This window comes from Puma concolor, chromosome A2 (genome assembly GCF_028749965.1).
Source record: "Puma concolor isolate L17-30 chromosome A2, mPumCon1.1.hap2, whole genome shotgun sequence".
Taxonomy (NCBI): domain Eukaryota; kingdom Metazoa; phylum Chordata; class Mammalia; order Carnivora; family Felidae; genus Puma; species Puma concolor.
In genome coordinates, this window is record NC_141668.1 from 99,672,988 (window position 1) to 99,696,503 (window position 23,516).

At 37.3% G+C, this 23,516-nt stretch overlaps 1 protein-coding gene across 2 annotated transcripts in view; it reads left to right on the forward strand.

The window, feature by feature from the left end:
* The window catches only part of STK17A (serine/threonine kinase 17a), a 39,670-nt gene extending 17,155 nt beyond the window's left edge, over nucleotides 1–22,515 (forward strand). Inside the window, exons 3-8 of one of the 2 annotated variants that reach the window (XM_086697039.1) lie at nucleotides 4,850–4,994; nucleotides 16,347–16,473; nucleotides 20,130–20,178; nucleotides 20,267–20,446; nucleotides 21,291–21,406; nucleotides 21,506–22,515. In XM_086697039.1, coding sequence (XP_086553165.1) covers nucleotides 4,850–4,994; nucleotides 16,347–16,473; nucleotides 20,130–20,178; nucleotides 20,267–20,446; nucleotides 21,291–21,406; nucleotides 21,506–21,615 — 727 coding nt within the window. In that variant the 3' untranslated portion in view covers nucleotides 21,616–22,515. Of the gene's footprint in view, nucleotides 1–4,849; nucleotides 4,995–16,346; nucleotides 16,474–20,129; nucleotides 20,179–20,266; nucleotides 20,447–21,290 lie in introns of both variants that reach the window. The other variant, XM_086697037.1, reaches the window with a different exon arrangement.
* Nucleotides 22,516–23,516: the final 1,001 nt, after the last annotated feature.

The window sequence follows — 23,516 nt, forward strand, 5'->3', positions numbered from 1 at the left end:
TTTTTTACAAATGGTATATAATTGGTATAAAACATGTTTTGGGTATGCAACATAATTTGATATCTGTATGCACTACAAAGTGATCACCACTAAAAGTCTAGGTACCATCCATCACCTTCTAACTGACCCCCTTTGCCCATTTGCCCACCTCTCTCCCCTCTTCCCCTTTGATTACCACCAGTCTGTTCTCTATACCTATGAATTTTCTTTCTTGTTTTGTTTGTTCATTTGTTTTTTTAGATTCCATATATGAGTGAAATTTTATAGTATTTGTCTTCTTCCTTCTGATTTATTTCACTTAGCATAATATCTTCAATGTCTATCTGTATTATTACAGGTAGCAAGATTTCATTCCTTTTTTTGTTGAGTAGTACTTTGTAATATATTTTGAAATCAGAAAATATTCTCAAATCCAGACTTGTTGTTTCTCAAGATTGCTTTGGCGTTTCAGAGTCTTTTGTGGTTCTATAAAAATTTTCGGATTGTTTTGTCTGTGTCTCTGAAAAATGCCATTGGAATTTTGGTAGGAATTGTGTTGAATCTGTAGATCACTTTGGATAGTATAGACATTTCAACTATATTAATTCTTCCAACCCATGAGCATGGTATATCTTTCCATTTACTTGTATCTTCTTTGATTTCTTTCATCAGTGTCTTACGGTTTTCATTGTATAGATCTTTCACTTTCTTGCTTAAATTTATTCCTGAGTATCCTTTCTGACATCATAGAAAATGGGATTGTTTTCTTAATTTCTCTTTTTGAAGATTCATTTTTAGTGTACAGAAGCACAATAATTTTGATATATTGATTTTGTATCCTGCAACTTTACTGAATTTGTTTATTTATAAATTTTAGAACAGGATTTTATATGAGAAAAACATTCAGAGAAGTAATCAAACCTAAGGTCACACTGCAAATAGAGCTGGGATTTAGTCTGGAAGTGTGTGACTCCAAAGCTTTTAGCCATGTGTTGTCCTGCTTTCCTCTGCTTGGGAGAGTGGGGAGTGCTTTTGGAGGAGACATTTAGCTTTATATACTAGCACTTTTATTACCTTACCTAGGATGTTTCAGATTGCTCTGACCTCATCTCATGCTTTCCTGTCTGACTTCTATTCTGCCTCATCTCCTGCTAGTCTTTTTCCAACCTCATCCTGCATTTTAGACACACTTTCTTTTGTCTGCACTTAAAGATAGCATTGCATTGTCATTTGCCTTGCATTGTTTATGACAAGAAGTCTGTTTTGATTTTTAGTTCCCTTATAAGTGTCTTTTTAAATATTTTTTTCTTTCAGTAATTTGTGCATAATGTGCCTTGATTTGCCTTGTGTTTATCCTGCTTGTGATTTATTTTGAACTACTTGGATCAATCTTTCTCTGTGTAGCTCACTCCTCTCTGGTACTGTCCCTATGAAATCCAACTTTGTCAAACTCCTAGTCTGTTTCCTCAGTTTAGCAAGGCCGCCATATTCTGCTTGGGTTTCTCCTTCACCTTATACCACAGTCCATAAATTACTTCCAAGTAGGAAGACAGAAACAGTAGAGCCCATCTTGTTTGTGTCCCTCTTTTCAGGGATCATGGTCCTAACTGCCTATGTTCTGTCTGAAAACAGTTGGCTTATATACTTTGCTCATTTTCTAGTTGTTCATGGCTAGAGGGTAAGTTCCACACCATTTGGCTGAAAGGGGAAGTAACAGCTTACTTAACCTTTAGTGAGTCTGTATCCTGTGTTTTTGATACCGCCATGCCCTTTTATTTGTGTTCACTATGCTGGGGATGTGCTCTTACCATTTCATCTGGTGGATTCCTATTCATTCTACAGGGCTCAGAATAAATGTCATTTTTCTAAGATTTTTTTTTTTCTCCTTTCCAATTAATTGCTCAGTTGCTAAATTATTACATCACTTTATATATAATTTCACACCCATATATATTTATGCATATATATTCTTTAAAATGTGTTTCATTTTTCTCTCTCTCCTACTGGTACATGAAGTCATAAGCCATACTTACAATTAATTTATCTTTCTGTCCATAGCACATTGCACAAGACCTAACATGTTTGATTGGTATTTGTTCATTTTTAAGAGTGAAGGAATAAAGATCTAAACCAACCCTTTAAGCAGGATGGAATTGGAAATGCTAGTTTCTATAGAAATAGGAGTGTTTGATGTTCGAGGTTGGGAGCTAAAATCTAGACAAGGTGCAGGCAACCAAGAAAACGCAGTGACTCTTAGCCTGCAAATATCATGTATATGGCTCTGCATAATGTTGATCAAAAAGATACTTATCTCCTAACTTTCTAAGGGCCACTAGAAAGTTGAAATTAAAAGTTCTTAATATGTTTTATAAAAATAGGTTTTTGTAAAATTTTTTGTAAAAAGTTTTTGAATTAATGTTTTCATAAAATTTTTTTTTGGTAAAAAATTGTGTGTAATTCATAATAAAGTTAATTGCTGAGTTTCTGAATAGTTTTAAAGTAGTGGAAAACAAGCACTACTAAAGTAAATATACCATAATATACATGAAAATCTTGCTGTAGTTAAAAGATAGGCACAACAAAATGTAGTGTTTCTGTGGTTTTATGTAAAGGAAGATACTTCCTGTGAAGTAGTTGATAATATTCTTACATTTCCTGTAACCATGCCTAACAAATGCTTTTAATGTCGCAAATTGTTCTTTAGTATAATTTTGTTTAGATCCACTAGTAAATATGACAATGAGTTAATGGGCCAAGCTTACATTTAAGCAGGTATAAAATAGGGTGATTGTATCAGAGGGTATATGCAAGTCTTGCTGGTCACTGAAAGCTAGCTTTTACAGCTTTGTTAATAGTCTGCATTTGAAATACATCCTTGAAAATTTTCAGAAAATGGTAGTTTTGTGCTTCGTATCTTGTGCTTATGTAAAGTACTTAAATTATGTTAAGGCAAGAATGGGTAAACTTTATAGTGAAAAGAACTAACAATAAATTGCTCTTAAATTTTAGGTAAAGAAGTCATTGTACTTCTGTAAATTGACCTATAGTGAATTTTATTGTGGATGCTAGTAATGAGCGGAAAGACTCAGAGGACAATAAATTGTGATTGGAAAACTTTTTCAACCAAAAATACAGTTCTTTGTTTTAGTTGAGGAACACGGACAGTTCTGAGTGTAACAGGCAAATTGTGGTGTGTGTATGCAGAGGGCTACGTGGGCTATATGTTATATCATGGTGCATCGTGCTGCTTAGACTGAGTTGACACAGTTCATACTGACTTTTACTTTAGATCATCAAATCCATATTAACAGTATATGGTACTCCTAGGCTGCCATTATTACTCTGTAATTGTGTTGTGAATGTTCACCATTTCCGTTCTTCTGACTTGTATATTACTTTAACTGTGCCCAGATGCACGATGGCCATTTTACACTTAAATAACAAAAACGGTTTTGATGCTGTCACATATGGTTTTTTTCATGCTATAATCAAAATGTAATAAAAATTCAGTTGTGTAGGTTTAGTCAAAATGAAAACCTTATCAGCCAATGAATTATTCTTTCACTTTCGTCACCTGCAGCTGCTCAGCTAAACTTAAATATGTTCTTATCTAATTTTGGTGACAAATTGTGTCTCCTTATATGGGCAGAATTTGGAAATAGGTTGCTTTAACAGGAAAGGAAATAACTAAATTATCTTCTGAAAAGGAATTCAGTAAGTAGCTCTTGTCTGAAAGCAGCATGGCTGTTTGCAGTTAGGTATTCCATGTCAATTCTATAGCAACTTTATGAAAGCAATCTTGCCTTTTTTTTTTTTTAACACATAAAAGAAATTTTGTGATATGACACGAGCTGTTATTTATGGTATGAATGAATGTTTAAGTATGGACTTTTTGCTGAAGGGAAATGAACATTTTTTAATGTTGATTCCCCCCCCCCCCCACCTTATTGGCAAAATTAGTTAGAGAAAAACTGAGATGCTTTGGCCAGAGGTTGAAAGAAAATTTAAATCAGTACTGCTCTTTTGGAGAGGATAGGCTCTTCCTATTAAAATTTTAAATGCACATTCCCTTCAGTCCAGCTGTTTCTTTCTAGATGTCTACCCTTGAGAGCTCCTCACACATGAGTAAACATATGAGAAATTGTAATGTGCCTTCTCATCACAGCATTGTTTATAGTTGTGAATCATTAGGAAGAAAGTAAATGACCTTCAAAGGGGAATGGTTACATCAAGTATGGTTTATCTATTCACAGGGATGTAAGAGTTCAAAATTACAAAATAGATAAATATAAAACCATCATGGAAAGATTCTTAAGACATGTTTAAAAGTAAGGGTTGTGGAACAGTATCAGGAGAATGTGTCCTATATTACCATTTGTTTTTTTAAAAATCCAGGCAACTAATATTTTTGTATGCATTTAATAAGTATATATTTTTAGAAACTCTGGAAGGATATAGTACACCAAAGGGAGAATAGTGTTTATCTCTAGATGTGGCTGTAGGATTGGGGAAGGGGTCTTTAATTTATTGAAGAGCATTTGCTTTATTTTCATTGTTTGTATTTTTTCTAAAAATAATATTTCTATGTGTTTTTCAACCAAAAATTCTCAAAAAATTTTCACTTGAGAGTGTGTTAATACATTTTACCATTAAAGTTTAATTTTTGAAGTTCTTAATCTGAACTCATATTTGAGGCTTCACATTTTTATTTTAAAAAGACAAAAGAAAAATGGATATAGGGACACACACTCAAATTATACTTTACCTAAATAAAGACACTTAATATGTAAAATATTAAGAACAAAAAGGCTAAATATTTTTAATGAGTCCTTTTCCTTTATAATTAAAGTATGCTTCTACTCTTCTCTAGTGCTGCTGGGGGTGAAATCTTTGACCAGTGTGTTGCAGACAGAGAAGACGCCTTTAAAGAAAAAGATGTTCAAAGACTCATGAGGCAGATATTAGAAGGTGTTCGCTTTTTACATGCTCATAATGTAGTACATCTTGATCTGAAGGTAAGAACTAGATTACTTTACAATTTTGAGATTGCTAGAGAATGACACTACAGATGTAAAATATTTTTAACAGTGATTTATTAAAACATTTATCAAGGTTGTGTATTTTATTAGGTAATAAGGATATAAAGGTTGTGTCTGTTCTTATCCTCTAACCAATTAGTTATATTAAGGAGGTAATGCACATCTGTGTACATAGAAAGATAAATAATAATACTTTGCTCAAGAAACGGAGCTTAGAGGATATTGGTGGGGTAGGTGAACTCTTCCTGGTAAGAGACAGAGTTTGAGCTAGACCTTTAAAAAAAAAAAATAGGATTTAGATAGAGAAAATATAGGAAAATGTAGAAAATAGAGTATAAAATTAATTCACAAGAGTTAAGAGTACTTGTTGGGCAAACATAAATGGAATAGTGTCACTGGAATTGAGAGATGAAATAGGAGATGCTGACAATTGAGAAAAGGCCAGATTCCAGGGGTTTCAAATATCATGAAGTGGTAGATGACTTTTTAGCAGGGATATCTGAAAAACCATGTTGTAGAAAATTAGGCTGCAGTAAATAAAATAGAGATCTAAAGAAATTAGAGGTGGGTAGATTTCTTTTTCTTTTTTTTTTTTTTTTAATGTTTATTTATTTTTGAGAGAGATAGAGTGTGAGCAGGGGAGGAGCAGAGAGAGAGGGAGACACAGAATCGGAAGCAGGCTCCAGCCTCCACGCTGTCAGCACAGAGCCCAATATGGGGCTCATGAGAGACATGAGATCATGACCCCAGCCGAAGTCAGACGCTCAACTGACTGAGCCACCCAGGGGCCTCGGAGGTGGGTAGATTTCTAGTTTAAAATTATCAAAGAAGGAAGGGGAAGAGGGAGGAAAGAATACACAAAGGGCAGTTATGATGCTTTCAAGTGATCAAAATGCCAGCTGAAAGTAAGGGAAGCAAAAAAGGAAATTTTATTTGCTAAAAATTCCAGGGACAATTCCAACTTAAGGAATGCCACTATTTGTTAATTCAAATATTGCAAGTACATAGTTGGTTTTTCTTCGGTCTCCAGCTCTACCTTCTCAAAATGGCAGTAAGATGGTAGTAAGTTAGATGCTGCCATTTTAGCCTTACAGTTGTCCAGAGATTCAGCAGGAAGGAGCCAGGTTCTATTTATTAGCTCTTTCAGAAGTTCTGAGATTCACTCTCATCAAACTGACTTAGATCAGTCTGGAACTAGTAAGTGTGTCAGGGGGACGTTGGGGGTGCTGGGTTTTGACTGGCCAGGCCAGCATTACCAGTGTGTCCTTTGCTCCAACCTGGGAGGGTTATATTCCCCCTCCCATCCCAAGTGTTTTTTGGACTGAGAGTGGGGAAAGGATGGATTCTCAGACCAGTTCTGTTTCAGAAAGAATAGAGAGTAGGTGGGCGATCAGGAGACAGACAGTGAATGTCCACTACAAGTATCCTTATAGTCCTTCAGGCATCTGGGGTAGAAAAGTCTAAGATCCCTGCTGATGGTTGCTACCACATGAAGTCCAGGTGTAGCTATGGGGAAATGAAACATTCCTCAAGGACTACACCAGTGGCTCCAGTTCCTTATTAGCCAGAGGAGTTCAGGTTAGGAAGGAATGTCACCTGAGGAGGCTGAACCCCTGGACCCAAAAAAGGCTTTCCTATCTTGGACTTCTGCCTCATTTCACTCCTCATCCTCTCCCAATCTATCTTGATCTCTGCTGTAGTTTGCCCCGTAGCAGAAAATAGACACTTACGGCAGCACTTCTCCAACTTTGACAGGGATCAGGATCACCAGAAAAGGCTAATTAAAGCAAATTGCTAGGCCCCAATTCCAGAGTTTCTGATTCAGGGAAGGGGTGTGTGATGCTCATACTGTGGGTCCAGGCACCATTTTGAGAACTCCTGCTGTAGGGCGCACCGTGACACCTGATAGATAGAATACTGTATAAATAACTGTGTCTAATCTTTACTGCATGAAGGAACACTCTCAAGGAAGAGTGAACAATGTGTACTCTGGAGGTTGACTTCTAAAGTAAACTTGATAAAATTCCATTTGAAATAAGGGGGAAGGGTAATAGATATTCCCTCAAATAGTAGTCCTACCGAAAAATATAGGGGAAAGAAAACAGTTCGGAAACTTTCTTGTTTTTTTCTGAAAAATGCCAATTTAAATTCATTCTGTAAACATATTTTTCTAAAAGATAATTAATTTTTTAGTACGGTAGCTAAAACGCATGATTATAACACTGTAGACTATGGTAGTTATAGTGTCATTTTTTTGAAGGTAAGTGTGGACATGTGTGTACCCACATGTAGTCCCAAGGTATTAAAGCTGAAGTGGCCTTAGAGATGATCTAGGTACAACCCTCATAGCAAGAGTGAGGGAACTGGGGCTTTGTTTTTTTTACTTTAGCCTGTCATATGGTTAGAAATTCAAAGATCCTTGCTGTAAGAAATACCCAACTGTGCTTCCCTCAGGAACACAGAGAAAGAGATGGTCTCTGCAGTCCAGACTTCAGTGGACTCAGACTATAAGAAGCCTCAGTTAGTCTCAGCCATGCAGAAGAATTCCCAAAAGTAAAGTTTGTGCTATGCTTGTTTCCATATTTGGTTTCACACACTTAACTTTTATTTTTTATCATGTTTTGCTAGTTTTGTGAAGTAAAAAGGACTTCTAGGAATGAACCCCAATTTAAATAACATTGCATTTATAGGAAATATGCTTTCGATTTATGACAGCTCAACCTATGACTATTATTTAGGAACTAATTAAGTAGCAAGTCAGGTTGCCAACACTATGTGTCATGGATCTTTGATGTTACTTGAAAGCAGCCAAGGGTGAAAATTAAGTTCTTGAATACCAGGTTTAACTGGAAATTATATCCCTTTCTCCCCAATACACTCAGTATAAATCATATTCCTTTCTCCCCAGTACACTTAGTGTAGAATTCTTTCTGATTTAATAGAGGCCTTGATGATGGGCCTTTGATGTTGGAAGCTGGACTCTTCATGTTGCCTAGGCCCAGAGGAACTAGAAAGAAGACAGGGTGGCCCGATAGGTCCTCAGCTTTTCTTCTGCCCTCACAGTCTTCACATGTGCAGTCAGAATTTGTCTCTAAGTGAACTGCTGGAGGGGGAAGGTTGGAGGTGGGGTTGGTGTGGCAGGAGTGCAGATAGGAATGATTTCTACCAAAAGGTCATCTGCAGTTGACTTTGTGTGACTTCTGTGAATCTGGACAGAGGGTCTACTGTCCTACTCCGTTTAACAGCTGTCCGCCCAATGACAATTTATGCTTGTAATGTTGACTCTGAGTTTCTATAAGAGCTTGAAAGCTACAAAGCTAAATATGTTTTCTAAAGGTTTAATTCTGTGAATTAGAGAAAAAAATAGTTTTAAATCTATGAAACTTGGTAATCCCCATGTATAGGGTAACTTTGAGTTAGTAGACTATTTGTTCTCCATTATGCTTAAAATGGGAAATTCTTGTCACAGAGACAAGTAGTAGTTAGAAGTTAGAATAACTATTATAGTTGCTCCTATAAAAGAGATAATTGACACAATGGGAAATCTGCTACTTGGCTTCAGATCAGACTCCAAATGGGCAGTTTGCCAAAAGACTGATTCACTGAAGACTCTCAGCCAAATATCTTAAACTGAATATGGCAAATGCTTTGAGGGGTAGCAGATGCAGATTTTGGAGTGTTTCTAGGACGACAAAAATAGAAAAGACACTAGATTATGATTAGGGGAAAGCCCATTCATTTCATGTAAATCATGGCGGGACTGACAAATCTGAGAAACAACAACTCTAAAGTCAGAACAAACCTAAAAGCCTCAAAATAATCTCAGTTGGTGAATTAGTCATTGGCATAGTGGCCTGCTTTTACTTCAGTCAGAGGAAGGTCTTGACCAAAAAGAACACAAAGAAATCCAGTCTTAAAACCCAGTGCTCCTTGTGTTTGGATGGTCTTCTGTTGGTAGGTGTTCAGTTGTTAGCTTGTCCACCCTGGTAGATGTATATGATGAGAAGCTCAGGAGCAGACCAGGAACTAGAAGCCAGAGCTTTCCCTTCTGAGATTTAAGTTGATCATTGACAGTTTGAAACCGTAACATTTACTTGAACATTTCTAAACAGCCCCCCAGACTGATTTAGACAGTATTATTAACCTATTTCTGTATTATGACCTGGGTTTTAATGAATAAAAAGCCAATTAACTTGAATTCTCATTGCCTGATAAAAATGTTCCTTAAAATTGTATCCATGGCACCTTAAGGCTAATTAATAAGCAAGTTAGCTTCAACTTTACAATGATCTTACCCAGAAGTGGTTGTTCAGTAAATGTTAAATGGGTTATGTACAAAGATAAAGATACCAAGATAAATGAAAGGATTCCCCCATGAAACAGAGAAATAAGATTTTACAAAGACCTCCCTACTGCCTTTGTCTATTTGAGGACAGTTTGTGTGTTTCCTTTTTTTCCCCCACTTTCATTGCCTCTCAATTGACCATGTCATTTTCTTTCTTACCACCTGGGATTCATGCATCTTAAATAGAATTAAATATTGTGAACCACAACTTCTTTATCATGAACTGGATTCCCTAGAAAGGAGGCCTAAGCTGTAATGCTAATGCACTTCTCTTTGTTTTCAGCCCATATATTTCACTTACTGGAAGTGGGTATATTTTGCCATCAAAGACTGACAGATTATAGTCCTGTAATTGTACTTGTTTTATTTAGAGGAGTAAGATCTGTTTTTAAAATGTACCTGTGTTCAAACCAAGGCACAGTTGATAGAAACTACGTAATAAACATTAACTGAAATTCCATGAAAGAGTTCTGATTTTATGAGATGTATTTTTTCCTAGCAACATCTCTGTCAACTGTTTAAGTTCTCTCACATTGGTAGGTGATAGATGCATGTGACTGGGCCTAGATTTCAAATACAGTAACGTTTTAATAATTTGATCACACTAGTTGAGAATTTACTACATTACCACCACACCCAACTAGTGTGGGTTTTACTAAAGAAAGCATTTCCCAAGTAATGTAAAGTATAAACAAAACATAAGCTGTTTTAAGCTTATGAAAACATGTAAGCTGTTTTAAGTGAATAAATGATATTTAAGAACATTTCACAGAATGTGCATGTTTTATTAATCATAAAATGGACCTTAAGATATGGTGAAGATTTCCACTTGGCAATATTTCTTTTGGCATTTTTTATGTACTGGGAAGGGCAAAACACGTTCAGTGATGAATATATATAACAGAACCAAACTTCGCTCATCTAATTTGCCTGAATAATGACATTTTATTTTACTATAGTATTTCATTAATAAAATAAAACTAAAATTACCTTGAGAAGTCTTGGGACTCATAATCCTAGGTTTTTTCCTTGAAGAAATTGCTAGAAGCTAATTAACAAGGAGAATGTCACTTTATAATGAAGTTTGTTTATATATATTACTAAAACTTCTCGTTATTTTATCATTGAAAAGAGAGATTGATTCTAACACTGATCAGCTGAGCATTTTTACTCCTTTTGTGTGTGTGTGGCAAGGCAGGGGTGCTTTACCTGGTTTGGGTATTTATAACAATTTAGCATGCCTCTGCAGCCCAAGCTTCTATAGTGACAGCAATTTGGTTTTGTCTTTTTGTTCAGTTTTAGGTTTTTACTGTAGCCAAAACTTTCTATGGTTTTAAAAAACAGGTTTTTATATAAAATCACAGATTACACTGAGCCATGGTATGGTTATTTTCACTGTTGAGAAGTCTGTTTTTGTGAATGAAGTTTTCAAAACTTCATATGTTTTCAAAATGAAGTACAGTCTGTGATTGCATAGTGGTAATATGGACATTATGCAAGAGATGTTAAGAATTCCTAAACATTTATTGGGATATCACTTAGATCCTTTTTTATTACCAACGTTTATAGCTGCAGTGTTCAGTCCAGTACCACTAACCATTTGTGGTTGTTGAGTACTTGAGAACTGTGATGTATTCAAAGTGTGAACTCTACACCAGATTTCAAGGACTTAGTATGGAAAAGAAAAAGCAAAATATCTCAATAATTTATATATTACATGTTGAAGGGATATCTTAGACATATTGAATTAAAAAATAATTTCATCTGTTTCATTTTACTTTTTATAATATGGCTACTAGACAATGTTAAATTACATTCTGTGACTTGCAGTACCTTTCATAGGACAGCACCAGTTTAGAGAGTATCCACAGATAATTAAGCCAGAATGGCCTGTAACGTAAAGATCGCTTAGTCTTTCAACTTACTTTTCAACCTATTACAATCTAGCTTTTTCTCCCATGGTTTTACTAAAAATTACTTTCTCAGAAGTCTTTCAGACTTTGGTTATTTGCTATATTCAGTAGCTTTTTCTTAGTCCTCATTCTTTCCCTCATCCCATTTGATGATCCTCTCCTTCCTTTCTTACTACAACACGATGCCTGTTCTTTGCCTCCCTCTCAGACTGCTATTTCTGAGTGCCTTCATCACTCTTGTTGTCTCTCGTTAGATGTGGTTATCAGCCAAAACTCATCTTGGCCACTTCTCTTCTGCCATATTCTCTTCCTCTTGTTTACTTCCATGGTTTTAGTCTTGCCTCTGTGCCCTTGCTTTCCATAGCAGTATCCTCAGCCTTATTTTCTCTCCAGACTGAATTTCCAACTGTTCTGGGTGGTTCTGCGGGCACCTCAGATTCTGGGTCTGAGAATCAAAATTGAACCAGTTGTCCTCTCTTGCTGACCTGACTATATTAGTCAGTGAATGACATAAGCACCTTATTGTTCCTGCTCCTATACAGCAACAGTCACAATGGGCTGTGGATTTTGCCACTGTAATGTGTAAAGTTTCTTCTGTGTTTTTTCATTCCATGCTTCATCATATCCCTCACTCATGCTCTCCCTTTCGAGACTTTAAAAATAGGATAAAGGCACATTCTTCAGAGACATTCTTGTATTTGATGATACTTTGCATGTGTCATGCTATATATTGGCTCACCTGTATGTATTCTTTGGCATGTGATGTTTTCATTTCCTGGAATGTCCTCTTGCCCTCCCCTGTGGTCTGACTTCTTCCAGTTCTTCCAGAATGGCTCAGAAAGCCCTGATTCTTGTCCGTCCACCCTCTTTGTGCCTGCCACCACTTTTGTCCCTTTCACCTTTGTGCTGTTCTCCAGTGTGCAGTCCCTCCACTAGTAGCTTGTCCTTGCCTTGGGTGGGGTCTTTCCTCTCCCTGGAATGCTCCCTGCCTACCCCACCCCCCAAAGTATTCTGCCATGACATTCCTTCTTAGCATTGCTTTCTCCCCAAATACTGTCTTAGAAAAACCTTCCCCAACTATTCTGAATATAACATGCATATGCACACAAACACACACAACAGGCACTGTCATCCATTACCCTACTCTGAGTTCTCCTTGGTGCTTAAAACCACCTGAGGTATTATTATTTATTCATATTTGTTTGTCCCCATTAGAATGTAAGGTTCCAAAAGAACAGGGACCTCACATCTTATTTTCTGTTATTTTTCCAGTATGCAGTCTATAATTTTTTTTTTTTTTTTTAATAAATGTCAAAATCCTTTTTATCCTTCAGGGTCTGCTCACTTACCTCCTGTGTAATTCTCCAAGGCTGAATTATTCCCTCTTATTTATTTGTTATACCTGAGCACTTTGTCTATGACAGCACTTAAAATGCACAGCAGAGTTAGTCAAGCCTGATATAGGTGCTTCTGTTTTCTCTTCTGATGGTGATCTCTCTGTCAGTAGGGACTTGTTATCACTCATATTTACAGTGCCTCCACTCCTGACACAAAATAAACACCCTTCAAATTGTTTTTTATACTTAGTTATGTTTTTTCCTTTCTTTCAAACAGCAAATAACGTGTGCCTCCCATGTGCTGGCATGGATCCTGGTGCTATCACAGTGACCAGTACGGTGGCTCATGGACCTTTAGATTCTCCCCATCCTCTGTTTCTGAATCCAGACTTTGAATAATCTACAAGTATTTTCTGATAAGGGCAGAATGGATGGTTGGGTCAACATTGAACCCCTTTAAAAAGGGACTGTCTACACTTCAACTTCTTTTTTCATATTGCAGCTCTTCACTGTTGAACATTGTTAGAATCTGCTTCACTGCCCTCCTGGGTCTTCCCAGCAAGTTGACACCAGGAAAAGAAGAATGAGGAAAAAGTATACAAAGATACTTTTGTGAGAGAGAGAGCATGGCAAGTAGGAGAGACTGAACAGTGTCCATTGAGACTCACTGTCCCTGGGCCAAGGGCAGCAAGTTTATAATGAGGCTGGAGAGCTAGGCAGGAGCTCAAATTAGCAGCTTCCAAATACATTTGGAAGTTAAGAGTAATGGGAAGCTACTGAAGGGTTTAGGCAGGGGGGTGACCGATCAGATTTATATAGTGCAAAAGCTCCTTCTGGCTAAGTATGGGCAAAATAGATCCTAGCAAACCATTTAGGGTCTGTTGCAATTAAGCAAAAACTGATGGTAGCTTGAATGATTGTTTTCTAGTTGGAGAGAAATAAGTAAAGTTTAGAAGTGCTTACATTTATGATTTAAAATCAGTAGGATATGGTGACACATTAGTTAAATGAGGAGAAAGTGGGGAGAGAGGAATGACCAAGGTGATTCTTAGTGCTTTCTTCTGCCCTGCTGAGTGAGGATGGCATTCCCTGGGGTGTAATGACCATTGACATACAGGAAATCTGATTTGGGAGGGAAAATAGGAGTCTGGTTTGGGCATGTTGAATTCGAGATAGCCTTGAGACATCAAAGGAGAGAGATTAGGTAAGCAGTTGGTTGAAGAGTCTGAGCCAGAGATAAAATCTGTGACTCCTAATGTATAGGTGATAATTAAGCCTTGGGTACAGATACCTTGTGTGAAGTGAGAGTGTGGAATGAAAAGAGCAAAAAGCCTCAATATCAAGCTGTGAGAAACCCACCATTTAGTGGGCCAGTTAAAGGAAGATGAGGAGACACACACAACAGCCAGAGTATTAGGAGGAAGACCAGGGTAGTGTTTGTTCTGGAAGCCAAGAGAAAAAGAGTTTGTAAACAAGGAAGGAGTGGCGGCAATGCCAAGCATTGCTAAGGTGGTAGTCCAGAAAGCATGGAAATATGTCGCTGGATTTTAGTGACCTGTGGTAGAGGAATGAGGACACAGAAGCCCAGTGGAGTGGTTGAATATGCATGGAAGGAAAGGAAATGTTAACATTCATTGTAAAACTCTGGAGAACCACAGTGTGATGGAGAAGACAGAAAAATACAATTAGCTAAATAGTGGGATAAGTTTGCTATGTATAAGATGTTGTGGTATAGAGAGGGGTCAGGCATCCAACCCTCCCTGGAAGACCAGAGGGGGCATCAGAAAAGGCTTTATTGAGGAATCAGTGCTTTGTTGAAAGCCACCATGCATGGAGTGAATGACGAAACTGAATTTGTCCGGGAGAGAGCTTCCTGAGAAAAGGCAATACATAATGCAAAAGCATAAGATGTGGGAGTGCACATCTTGTTTAGGGATTACAGCTTGTTGGATTTGGAACACAGATTGCCTACAGAATAGTGGCAGGAGGTTAATCTTAGAGAGGAAGCAGAAGCTGGGTTATAAAACACTTGGGGTGCTACAGTGAGGTATTTATACTTTATTAGTACTGGTGCTTCTCAATTTATCTTTGGAAATTTTCTTAATGGCAGAAGACAGTAAGTGTAGACTTTCTGAAGCAACACAAACTTTTCTTTCAAGTGCCATTTCAAAAGTTCTAATGAATTTTATATTCTAGTCCATAATATATCTGTTTGACTTTTTATGTAAAAGTGTCTTAGGTTATTTTCATTTGGGTTAAAAAAAAATGACTCCAGGAATATGAACCTTATTGATTTTGTGGCCTTGGGTAGTTCTCTCTCACCCATGGTCAAATACATCCCATTTGAGAGGGTGTCCATTGGTGAGGACTAGCATCAGTATCATGATCAGACTTACATTATGGTGAGATCGTTGTACAGTGAAGGATGGATTGAAGGTGGGGGCAGTTAGAGGCAGGAGGGTAGTAGTCCAGGTAAGAAATAATGAAAGCCCAAACTTTAAGCAGTGGGTTTTTTGCAATTTAAGAAATAGCATTGGCATGCCAGTGACTTCACTAAGGGTGAGACATGGTTGAAAATGAAGGAGATGAAGTACTGTAGGATGATTCCCTAGTTGCTGAGCTGGGCATTGAGACTGGGAGTACAGAAGGGGAGGCATGGGTTTAGTGGGGTTTGAAGGAAGAACCTGTTCTTGAGGTGTTTACTGAACTGATGGCCTTTGCTCAGTAGTGGGCGCTGAAGGTGTGGCCCATTTCAGCCAAATGACAAGATCGATTTTAATTGGACCTATGAGTCGGCAAGGGGCTTAGGGTAGAAGGTAGATAGAGGTCATCAGCAGGTAAGTGGTAGCTGAAGCCTTGATAGTAGATGAGATTGCTGAAAGATAGAGGGCCAGTAGGCAAGAGATCTGGGGCAACATCAATATTTAAAAGGAAAGAAGGGAAAAAAATCCTAAGAAAACAGTGAGGGATCTATTGAGGAGGAAAATGTCCAAGAGGGCATATAAGGATGGTTGCCAGTAGTACATTATATAGCAATCAGTGTGTATAAAATGGTGCCTAAAAGACATCCATTGATTTGGTGGGTCTTTGATTATTAAAGATTTTATGATCTTAGGACAGATCTAGGAGAGGGGGCAAAATCCAGAATCAACTGCATTGAGAAGTGAGGGAATAGCAATAAGTATGTTGGCTAGAAAGAAATGCAGAGTCATAGGGGATTCCTTTATGAGTAGCTTGGTCTTGTTTTTAAAATAGGGGCTGGGGCGCCTGGGTGGCGCAGTCGGTTGGCGTCCGACTTCAGCCAGGTCACGATCTCGCGGTCCGTGAGTTCGAGCCCCGCGTCAGGCTCTGGGCTGATGGCTCAGAGCCTGGAGCCTGTTTCCGATTCTGTGTCTCCCTCTCTCTCTGCCCCTCCCCCGTTCATGCTCTGTCTCTCTCTGTCCCAAAAATAAATAAACGTTGAAAAAAAAATTTAAAAAAAATAAAATAAAATAGGGGTAGATGCACATTTATGGTCTGAGCAGGAGCCAGTATAAAGAAAGAGATTGTACAAGGCCTGTTGCCTTACACATCGTAAGTACATTGTAAAAATATTTGCTTAATGAATGACTGCTTGTTGTTAAATTTGTCAATCTCAGTTTCACAGTTGAAATGTGTATGTTTTATGCACTACTTGCTCTTTCTATTCAGTCATGGTTTCATTAATTTGGAGAGTGGGATGTTATGTTTTTAGCCTCAGAATATTCTGCTGACAAGTGAATCTCCACTGGGTGACATTAAGATAGTTGATTTTGGTCTCTCAAGAATAATGAAGAACAGTGAAGAGCTCCGAGAAATTATGGGTACTCCTGAATATGTGGGTAAGTATTCATAAGACTGGGTTGTGTTGTGTGTTTGGGGTCAGGCATCATCTTCATTAGCAAATTCACATGTGGCATGATTAATAGTGGGGCCAGCCATCTGCTATGTTAAAATTCTGCCATCAGAGACTCCTTCCTTTGTATTAAATGTAAAAATGGTAAACTTTAAGGTACCAAACTGATGATCCCTTTCCCGAAAGGCTAACAGAATTTGAAGGTATTACTTCTAAAAAGAATAGAAGAGGATTTTCTTCACAAAGTGTAGGATATCCTATTATCTGAAAGTGGGAGGATATTTAACAAGTATTTAACAAGCCTTTAAAGAATTTCAAGTTCATAGTAAACATTGTTAAAGTAATTGCAAGCCCTGCAATTCCATAGATGTGTGAAACAGAGGGTATTTTGTTGGATTGATACAAGGTTGAGAGCCTCTGCCAGAAAGAAAAAGGAGATTAAACTGTGAAGGTACTAGTAAGAGAGCAGCTGAAGTGATGAACTGTGGCTCTTACGTTTGGTACAAAAATAAATAAACTATGACCTTTTTGATAAACTGGAAGAAAAATAGGATGCAAAAGAATAGTGGTTTGAATGAGTAACAACAACAACAAAAAAGATATCTGTAAGCAGAGCAAGGCAGTGAAATAATCTAAAGGTTGTGACCAGAGATTATAATATCAACATTTAAAATTTCAGAGATGAAACAGCCCTTTGTAATTTTAAGGCCTTGGATGTAGCTGTGGAAGGGCAGCTCTTTAGACCTGTAGGTCAAGAAGCATGGATATACTGGTGGCTGCATGGGTCATGAACACGAGTGTGGAAGTTGTCAGAGGTGATGGCAGGCAGGTTAAGGAGGATGGTTTTTGTGTCCGATGACAGCAAGCACCCAGGGCTCATGCCTGAAGGGAAGCATATTTACCTGATAGAAGTGTCAGGTGGGCAGACAGGCTGCATTTTACGGGGTTTGGGGTGGCCTAGGCCGCCTTTCACAGAAGAGACAGTGAAAGTCATTCTTGAAGGAGCAGAGGATAGCGGGACTTTGTTTACAGGGGAAAGTTCATTCCAAGAACACAAGGCTGGACGATAGGGTTGAGGAAAACCAAGCTGTTTGGCAATGATAGTACAAAAAAATAACTCAAAGCTTTAACATAAGTCCTGCGATTTGAGAGGCGCCTGGGTGGCTCAGTCAGTTAAGCATGTGTCTTTGGCTCAGGTCATGAACTTGTGAGATCGAGCCCTGCATCAGGCTCTGTGCTGACAGATTCTCTGTCCCCCTCTCTCTCTGCCCTGCTTACACTCTCTGTCTGTCTCTCTCTCCCTCCCTCTCTCTCTCTCTCTCTCTCTCAAAAATAAACATAAAAAAATAAGTTGTACAATTTGAAACAGATCTTTAGTTAGGTAATAAATGATATCACAGGCAGAAAAACAACCTTGAAAATGTTGATGTATTTTTTGTGGCTAGAATACTTAAATTTCAGCAAGTGTCATGACCACAAAGTAAGGTTTAAGAATGTGGCTTAATAGGGCTTTATCTGGGAAAGAGGTAGTCCAGATATTTCGGCCAGTTTAGAGCATTATAGACTAGAATGAAGGGTTGTGAGCTGAGAATCTTATAGTAATTATTGCCCTGAATGAGTTTTGTTTTGTTTTATGCTTTCTGTTCTTTGGTAAATTCTAAATTTTCTACCAAGAGAGCTTTTTTTCCCTCCAAAAAATAGAAGTATCTTTATTATAAAAGTAATACAAATGCAATCCCAAACAACTAATCCCAATTAAATGATTCAAAAGTATATAATAGAGAAAAACAAGGGGGCCTCTCCTCTTTCTTTCATGGACTTTTAGCGATGAGTGTTAAGACTCCCACCTTGTTTTCTACACAGTATCACCTGCCTGGGAATGGTATGCTATCTACTGGCTGTGTATGTTACCTCAGTACTGAAATCTCTGTACCTCACATTCCTCTGTCCATAACATGGGGCCATAATAATACTGCCTTATTGGATTTGCTATACCAAGCTCTTATATCAGTGTTCAGCATATAATCACAAAAAAGGAAGCTGTTTTTATTTCCTACCCCCTCTTCCCACCATCTTTTTTTTAATGTTTCAAGTTTTTATTTAAATTCTAGTTAGTTAACGTACTAATAATCTTAGTTTCAAGAGTAGAATTTAGTGATTCATCACTTGTATACAACACCCAGTGCTCATCACAAGTGCCCTCCTTAATGCCTATCAGCCTTTTAGCTCATCCCCCGCCCCCCGGCTCCCTGCCCACCTCCCATCCAGCAACCCTCAGTTTGTTCTCTGTAGTTAAGAGTCTCTTTTATGGTTTGCCTCCCTCTGTTTTTATCTTATTTTATTTTTCCTTCCCTTCCCTTCCCTTATGTTCATCTGTTTTGTTTCTTAAATTCCACAAATGAGTGAAATCATATGGTCTTCCCACCATCTTTTGCTCTATGGTCTCTTATTTTACTTTTTCCCCTCCAGTAATTTGGATGCTATGCATTTCATTTTAAATTTCCTAGTAGTTTCTTTTAAAACTTTTAAATTTGAACTATTAAAAATTGTTTTACTGATAAAGTAAAACTTTTAAATAATACTTGTAGCTTCTGTTTCACAAGTCAGTTTCAGAAGTAGAAGTTGAGGAAATTTAACCTACTTAACATTTTCTCCCAACCTGTCATTCCTCATATTCAGGGGACGAGGGGAGAAGGTTGTCCTCAACCAGTAATGAATATGTGACTTGAGTGTTTTGTCTTTTCCTAGAATTGGAACATCTTCATTCCCCCCTTTTTTTAAATCATAATTACAACAGTTGTTTAGTCTTTGATCTGTTTTTAAATGGATCCAGTACTTGATTGCCTATCTTTTCTTCCTATTTGCATATTTTTGAAAAAAAATCATCTTTTGGTTGACTGGATTGTATCAATGAGTAGGTTTTTCTTTAAAGGAGGATTTTCATAAACCTCTCCTAAGTTTTTAAACATTTGCGAATGTCTTTCTATTGCTGTATGTGTGACAGCAGTTTAATTAAATATTATCAAAGCAAACTTGTTTTTTACAAACTCCACAGAGGCAACTTTGTTGTCTTTGTGTGTGATGCATGTTGTCTGAGAATGCCCAGGGCTCTTTTTTTTTTTTTTTTTAACTTTGTTGGCTGACTTTTTGTCAGTGGGTAGACCTTTTAAAGCTACAGCATGGAAAATAGATCAGGCATGTGGAATGAATGGGGAAGTCAGGAGGGGAAAGTACCCTGGACTAGGGTGGGAGGTAGGGAAGGAGAGTCACAGATGCATTGAGAAAGATTTGAAAGTAGTAATCTGTTAGATACAATGCATGATTATAGAGGATATGGGAAGAGAAAGGTGTCAGTTGTCAGTTTCTATTACAGTATTTATGCATTCAGATATTTTAAAAATATTAAGACCCAACAATGGAGGGTGCAGGTGGGAAAAATAAACAAGTTAATTATATCTAGTTAGACTTTATAATAATTCAGATTAATTTACACAATATATATAATGTTAACTTATTTTAGCCCAAATCTTGAATAGTGTCTTAGAATTTCTGGTGGGTTTTTAAAAAAAAACTTTTATCTCGAAAAGCAAATTAGGAATTTTTTTCACACACCTAAATGTTTTCTTCTGTTTCTGATACTAGCTCCTGAAATTCTTAGTTATGATCCTATCAGCATGGCAACAGATATGTGGTAAGACCTATTTATGAAAAAATTGATCAAATTAGTTTCAAGAAATGAGTAAGTCACTAATTTTTCTTACATTTTCATTCTGATTTAGGAGCATTGGAGTGTTAACATATGTCATGCTTACGGGAGTATCGCCTTTCTTAGGTGATGATAAACAAGAAACGTTCCTAAACATCTCTCAGATGAACTTAAGCTATTCTGAGGAAGAATTTGATGTTGTGTCGGAGTCTGCTATTAACTTCATTAAGACGCTTTTAGTTAAGAAACCTGAGTAAGTATTAGTTAATATTGATCTTTGTCAATTTTTGAGTGATATGCTCTGAACAAAAGCAGGTTAAACTGAAACACAAAAGTGTAGACATTAAGCTAGATAAGACCTTGAGCTTATTATACCTATTGAAAGAAAAAGTGTCAAAACTGAGAATGTTTCGGAGCTCCTGGGTGGCTCAGTTGGTTAAGCGTTGGACTTCGGCTCATGTCACGATCTCACAGTTTGTGGGTTTGAGCCATGTGTCAGATTCTGTGCTGACAGCTCAGAGCCTGGAGCCTGCTTCGGATTCTGTGTCTCCCTCTCTCTCTCTCTGGCCCTCCCCTTCTAGTGCTCTGTCTTTCTGTCTCTCTCAAAAAATGAATAAACATTTTTAAAAAAATGAGAATGTCTCTAGAAAATGTAAGCTGCCTCTCAGTATAACAGATATCCTCTGCTGTGTTTGGTCTTCCAAAAGGACTTTTCAGAGACATTTAACTTAAAATATTTTTCATGATTGTGGGAATGGCATTGCACATAAACACCAAAACTTCCAGTCTTATCCAGGAATCCCAATAAGATTCTTGTTAACTCTTCATAACTCCCAAAATATAATGCAATAAATCTACCTTATGTTCTGATTTATTAAATTGGTTGATTTATAGATTTATTTATTCATTCACTTTTTTTTAAGATTTTATTTTTTTTTTTTAAGTAATCTCTACACCGAATATGGGGCTTGAACTCACAACCTTGAGATCAAGAGTCTCATGCTGTACCAATTGAGCCACCCAGGCACCTCTCTTATGCTCTAGTTTATAATTGAAGTTTTAAACTACTTAAGTGTGAAATGTGTATCTTTTTATAGACATCGAGCCACAGCTGAAGAATGTCTAAAACATCCGTGGTTGACAGAGAGCAGTATTCAGGATCCTTCTTTCAAGGTGAAAGGGACATTAGAAGAAGCAAATGCACTCCAAGAAGGTGATTCTGTGCCTGAAATTAATTCAGATACTCAGAAACCAGAAACCGAGGAATCAGTTGTAACAGAGGAGTTAATTGTATTTACTTCATATACTTTAGGACAATGCAGACAGTCTGAAAAAGAGAAAATGGAGCAAAAGGCCATTTCCAAACGATTTAAATTTGAGGAACCTTTGCTACAAGAAATTCCAGGAGAATTTATCTACTGAGCAATACTTACCTTTAGAACTTTAAGATTTCTACATTGAAAACATTAATATTATTTATGGACTTCTGGCCAAATGGTACATGTACTGAAAGTGGACAAACCAGGTATCACTAATAGAAAAAAAACTAAAATTACTTTGTCAAACTTGTGGATTTAGATATGTCAAGACAGATTTATAAAGTTGCCAACCAGGAGTTTTAACGGGTAAAGTTATCTGTGTCAATGTTATTTTTAAGAAGGGAGATGTTTGAACCTTTTATTTCTAAATCCTATTTCTCCAGAATGAAAATTTGTTATGCAAAGATAATCTGTATTTACTTTCTTTAAAAATCCAAGTAAAAGTGCCAAATTAACATCTTTGTAAATCTATTTGCATTATTCTTGTGTATCTATATATGCATATATGTATTGATATCTTTACTAAAATTGATACTTTTTCACTTTGGATTTTTTTGGAGGAGTAAGATTTTAATTAGGTATCTTTCAAATTTTGAGACCTAGAATAACATCCATGATAGTTTAATAATGTCTTATTTTTATATTTTATTACTGCTTTGTATCGACTTGATTTGGCTTCTTTTGTCTTTGTTTTTGCCTAATGCTTATAACCTATCAGTGAAAAACCCTTGCTCATTTTTTTTTCTCTTCAACGTCACTAATAAGAGTGGTGTTGATTTTTCACCTCCCATTATTCTGGTTTTAAGGTCAAGGTAGGTTAAGTAATCCTATAATATTAAACCAGCGTTGGCTTCTCGGCTGTTTCCCTCCTCACACCTTACATATTTACCCCTTTCATAAGGCTGTCCCCTGCCACCACCTCACATGCTTATCACCTAATTTTGGTCACTTGCAAGTGTCAGTGTGATCTGATCAACATGATGGTTGCTTTGGTCAATGCAAAGACACTGTTGTATTGTTTTTGTTAACAAAATACCCCAGAGAGGGGTAAGACTGGAAGCATATTCATCTTGGCCATCGAATCTCTATTTCTGTTGAGTTTATTAGACCTCAGATTGTATTAGGAAAAGTTCTAAAATGCCAAAATATTTATAAACTTTTATTTTGTTCATAAAAAATTTGACATTGGATACTTTGTCATTAGGGAGGAAGCCTTGTTCCCTAAAGATTTATAAAAATATACTCAGTAGAATGTAATTTGATTGGGATTGAACACTTCAATTGTAAGTAGGCCCCACAGTGAATAGTAAATTCTTATTTAAAAACATGGAAATGTAGGGGCGCGTGGGTGGTTCAGTCGGCTGAGCGTCCGACTTCAGCTCAGGTCATGATCTCACAGCTTGTGGGTTCGAGCCCCGCATGGGGCTGTGTGCTGACAGCTCAGAGCCTGCTTCACATTCTGTGCCTCCCTCTCTCTCTGCCCCTCCCCCACTAGTGCCATGTCTCTCAAAAATAAATAAACACTAAAAAAATTTTTTTAAATGGAAATGTAAAAGTGTACACTGTGTAACTTGAAGCAACTAAATTTCTTTTTCACACAAAGTCTTAGTAGTGTCCTTATTTATCTTTCGCTAGGCTCAGGGTGTTAGATGCTCGTGAATGCAGTTGGTCTTTCCCACGTGTACTTTGTGCACACGCCAGGCTTGTGCTGTGCACTGTGCCCTATACTGTGTACAATTCAGACCAGTCCCTTTGCAGGCTGCTCTTTGGAAGTCACATGATGCTCTCTTCCTAGCATGGGTTCTCAGATGTCACATCCTGACAGTGGCAGCACCTCACCACCCGTCTCAGGTGTGTGCGGAGTTCAGTGTTACACATTTACCCCGTGGTCTGTAGTCACACCCAGCCCTGCTGGGCAGGTGCAGGGGCACCAGCAGATGAGATTGCTGAGGCAGTTCCATACATCAGGTTGCACTATTTTCTCATTAAATTGGCTTTATTTAC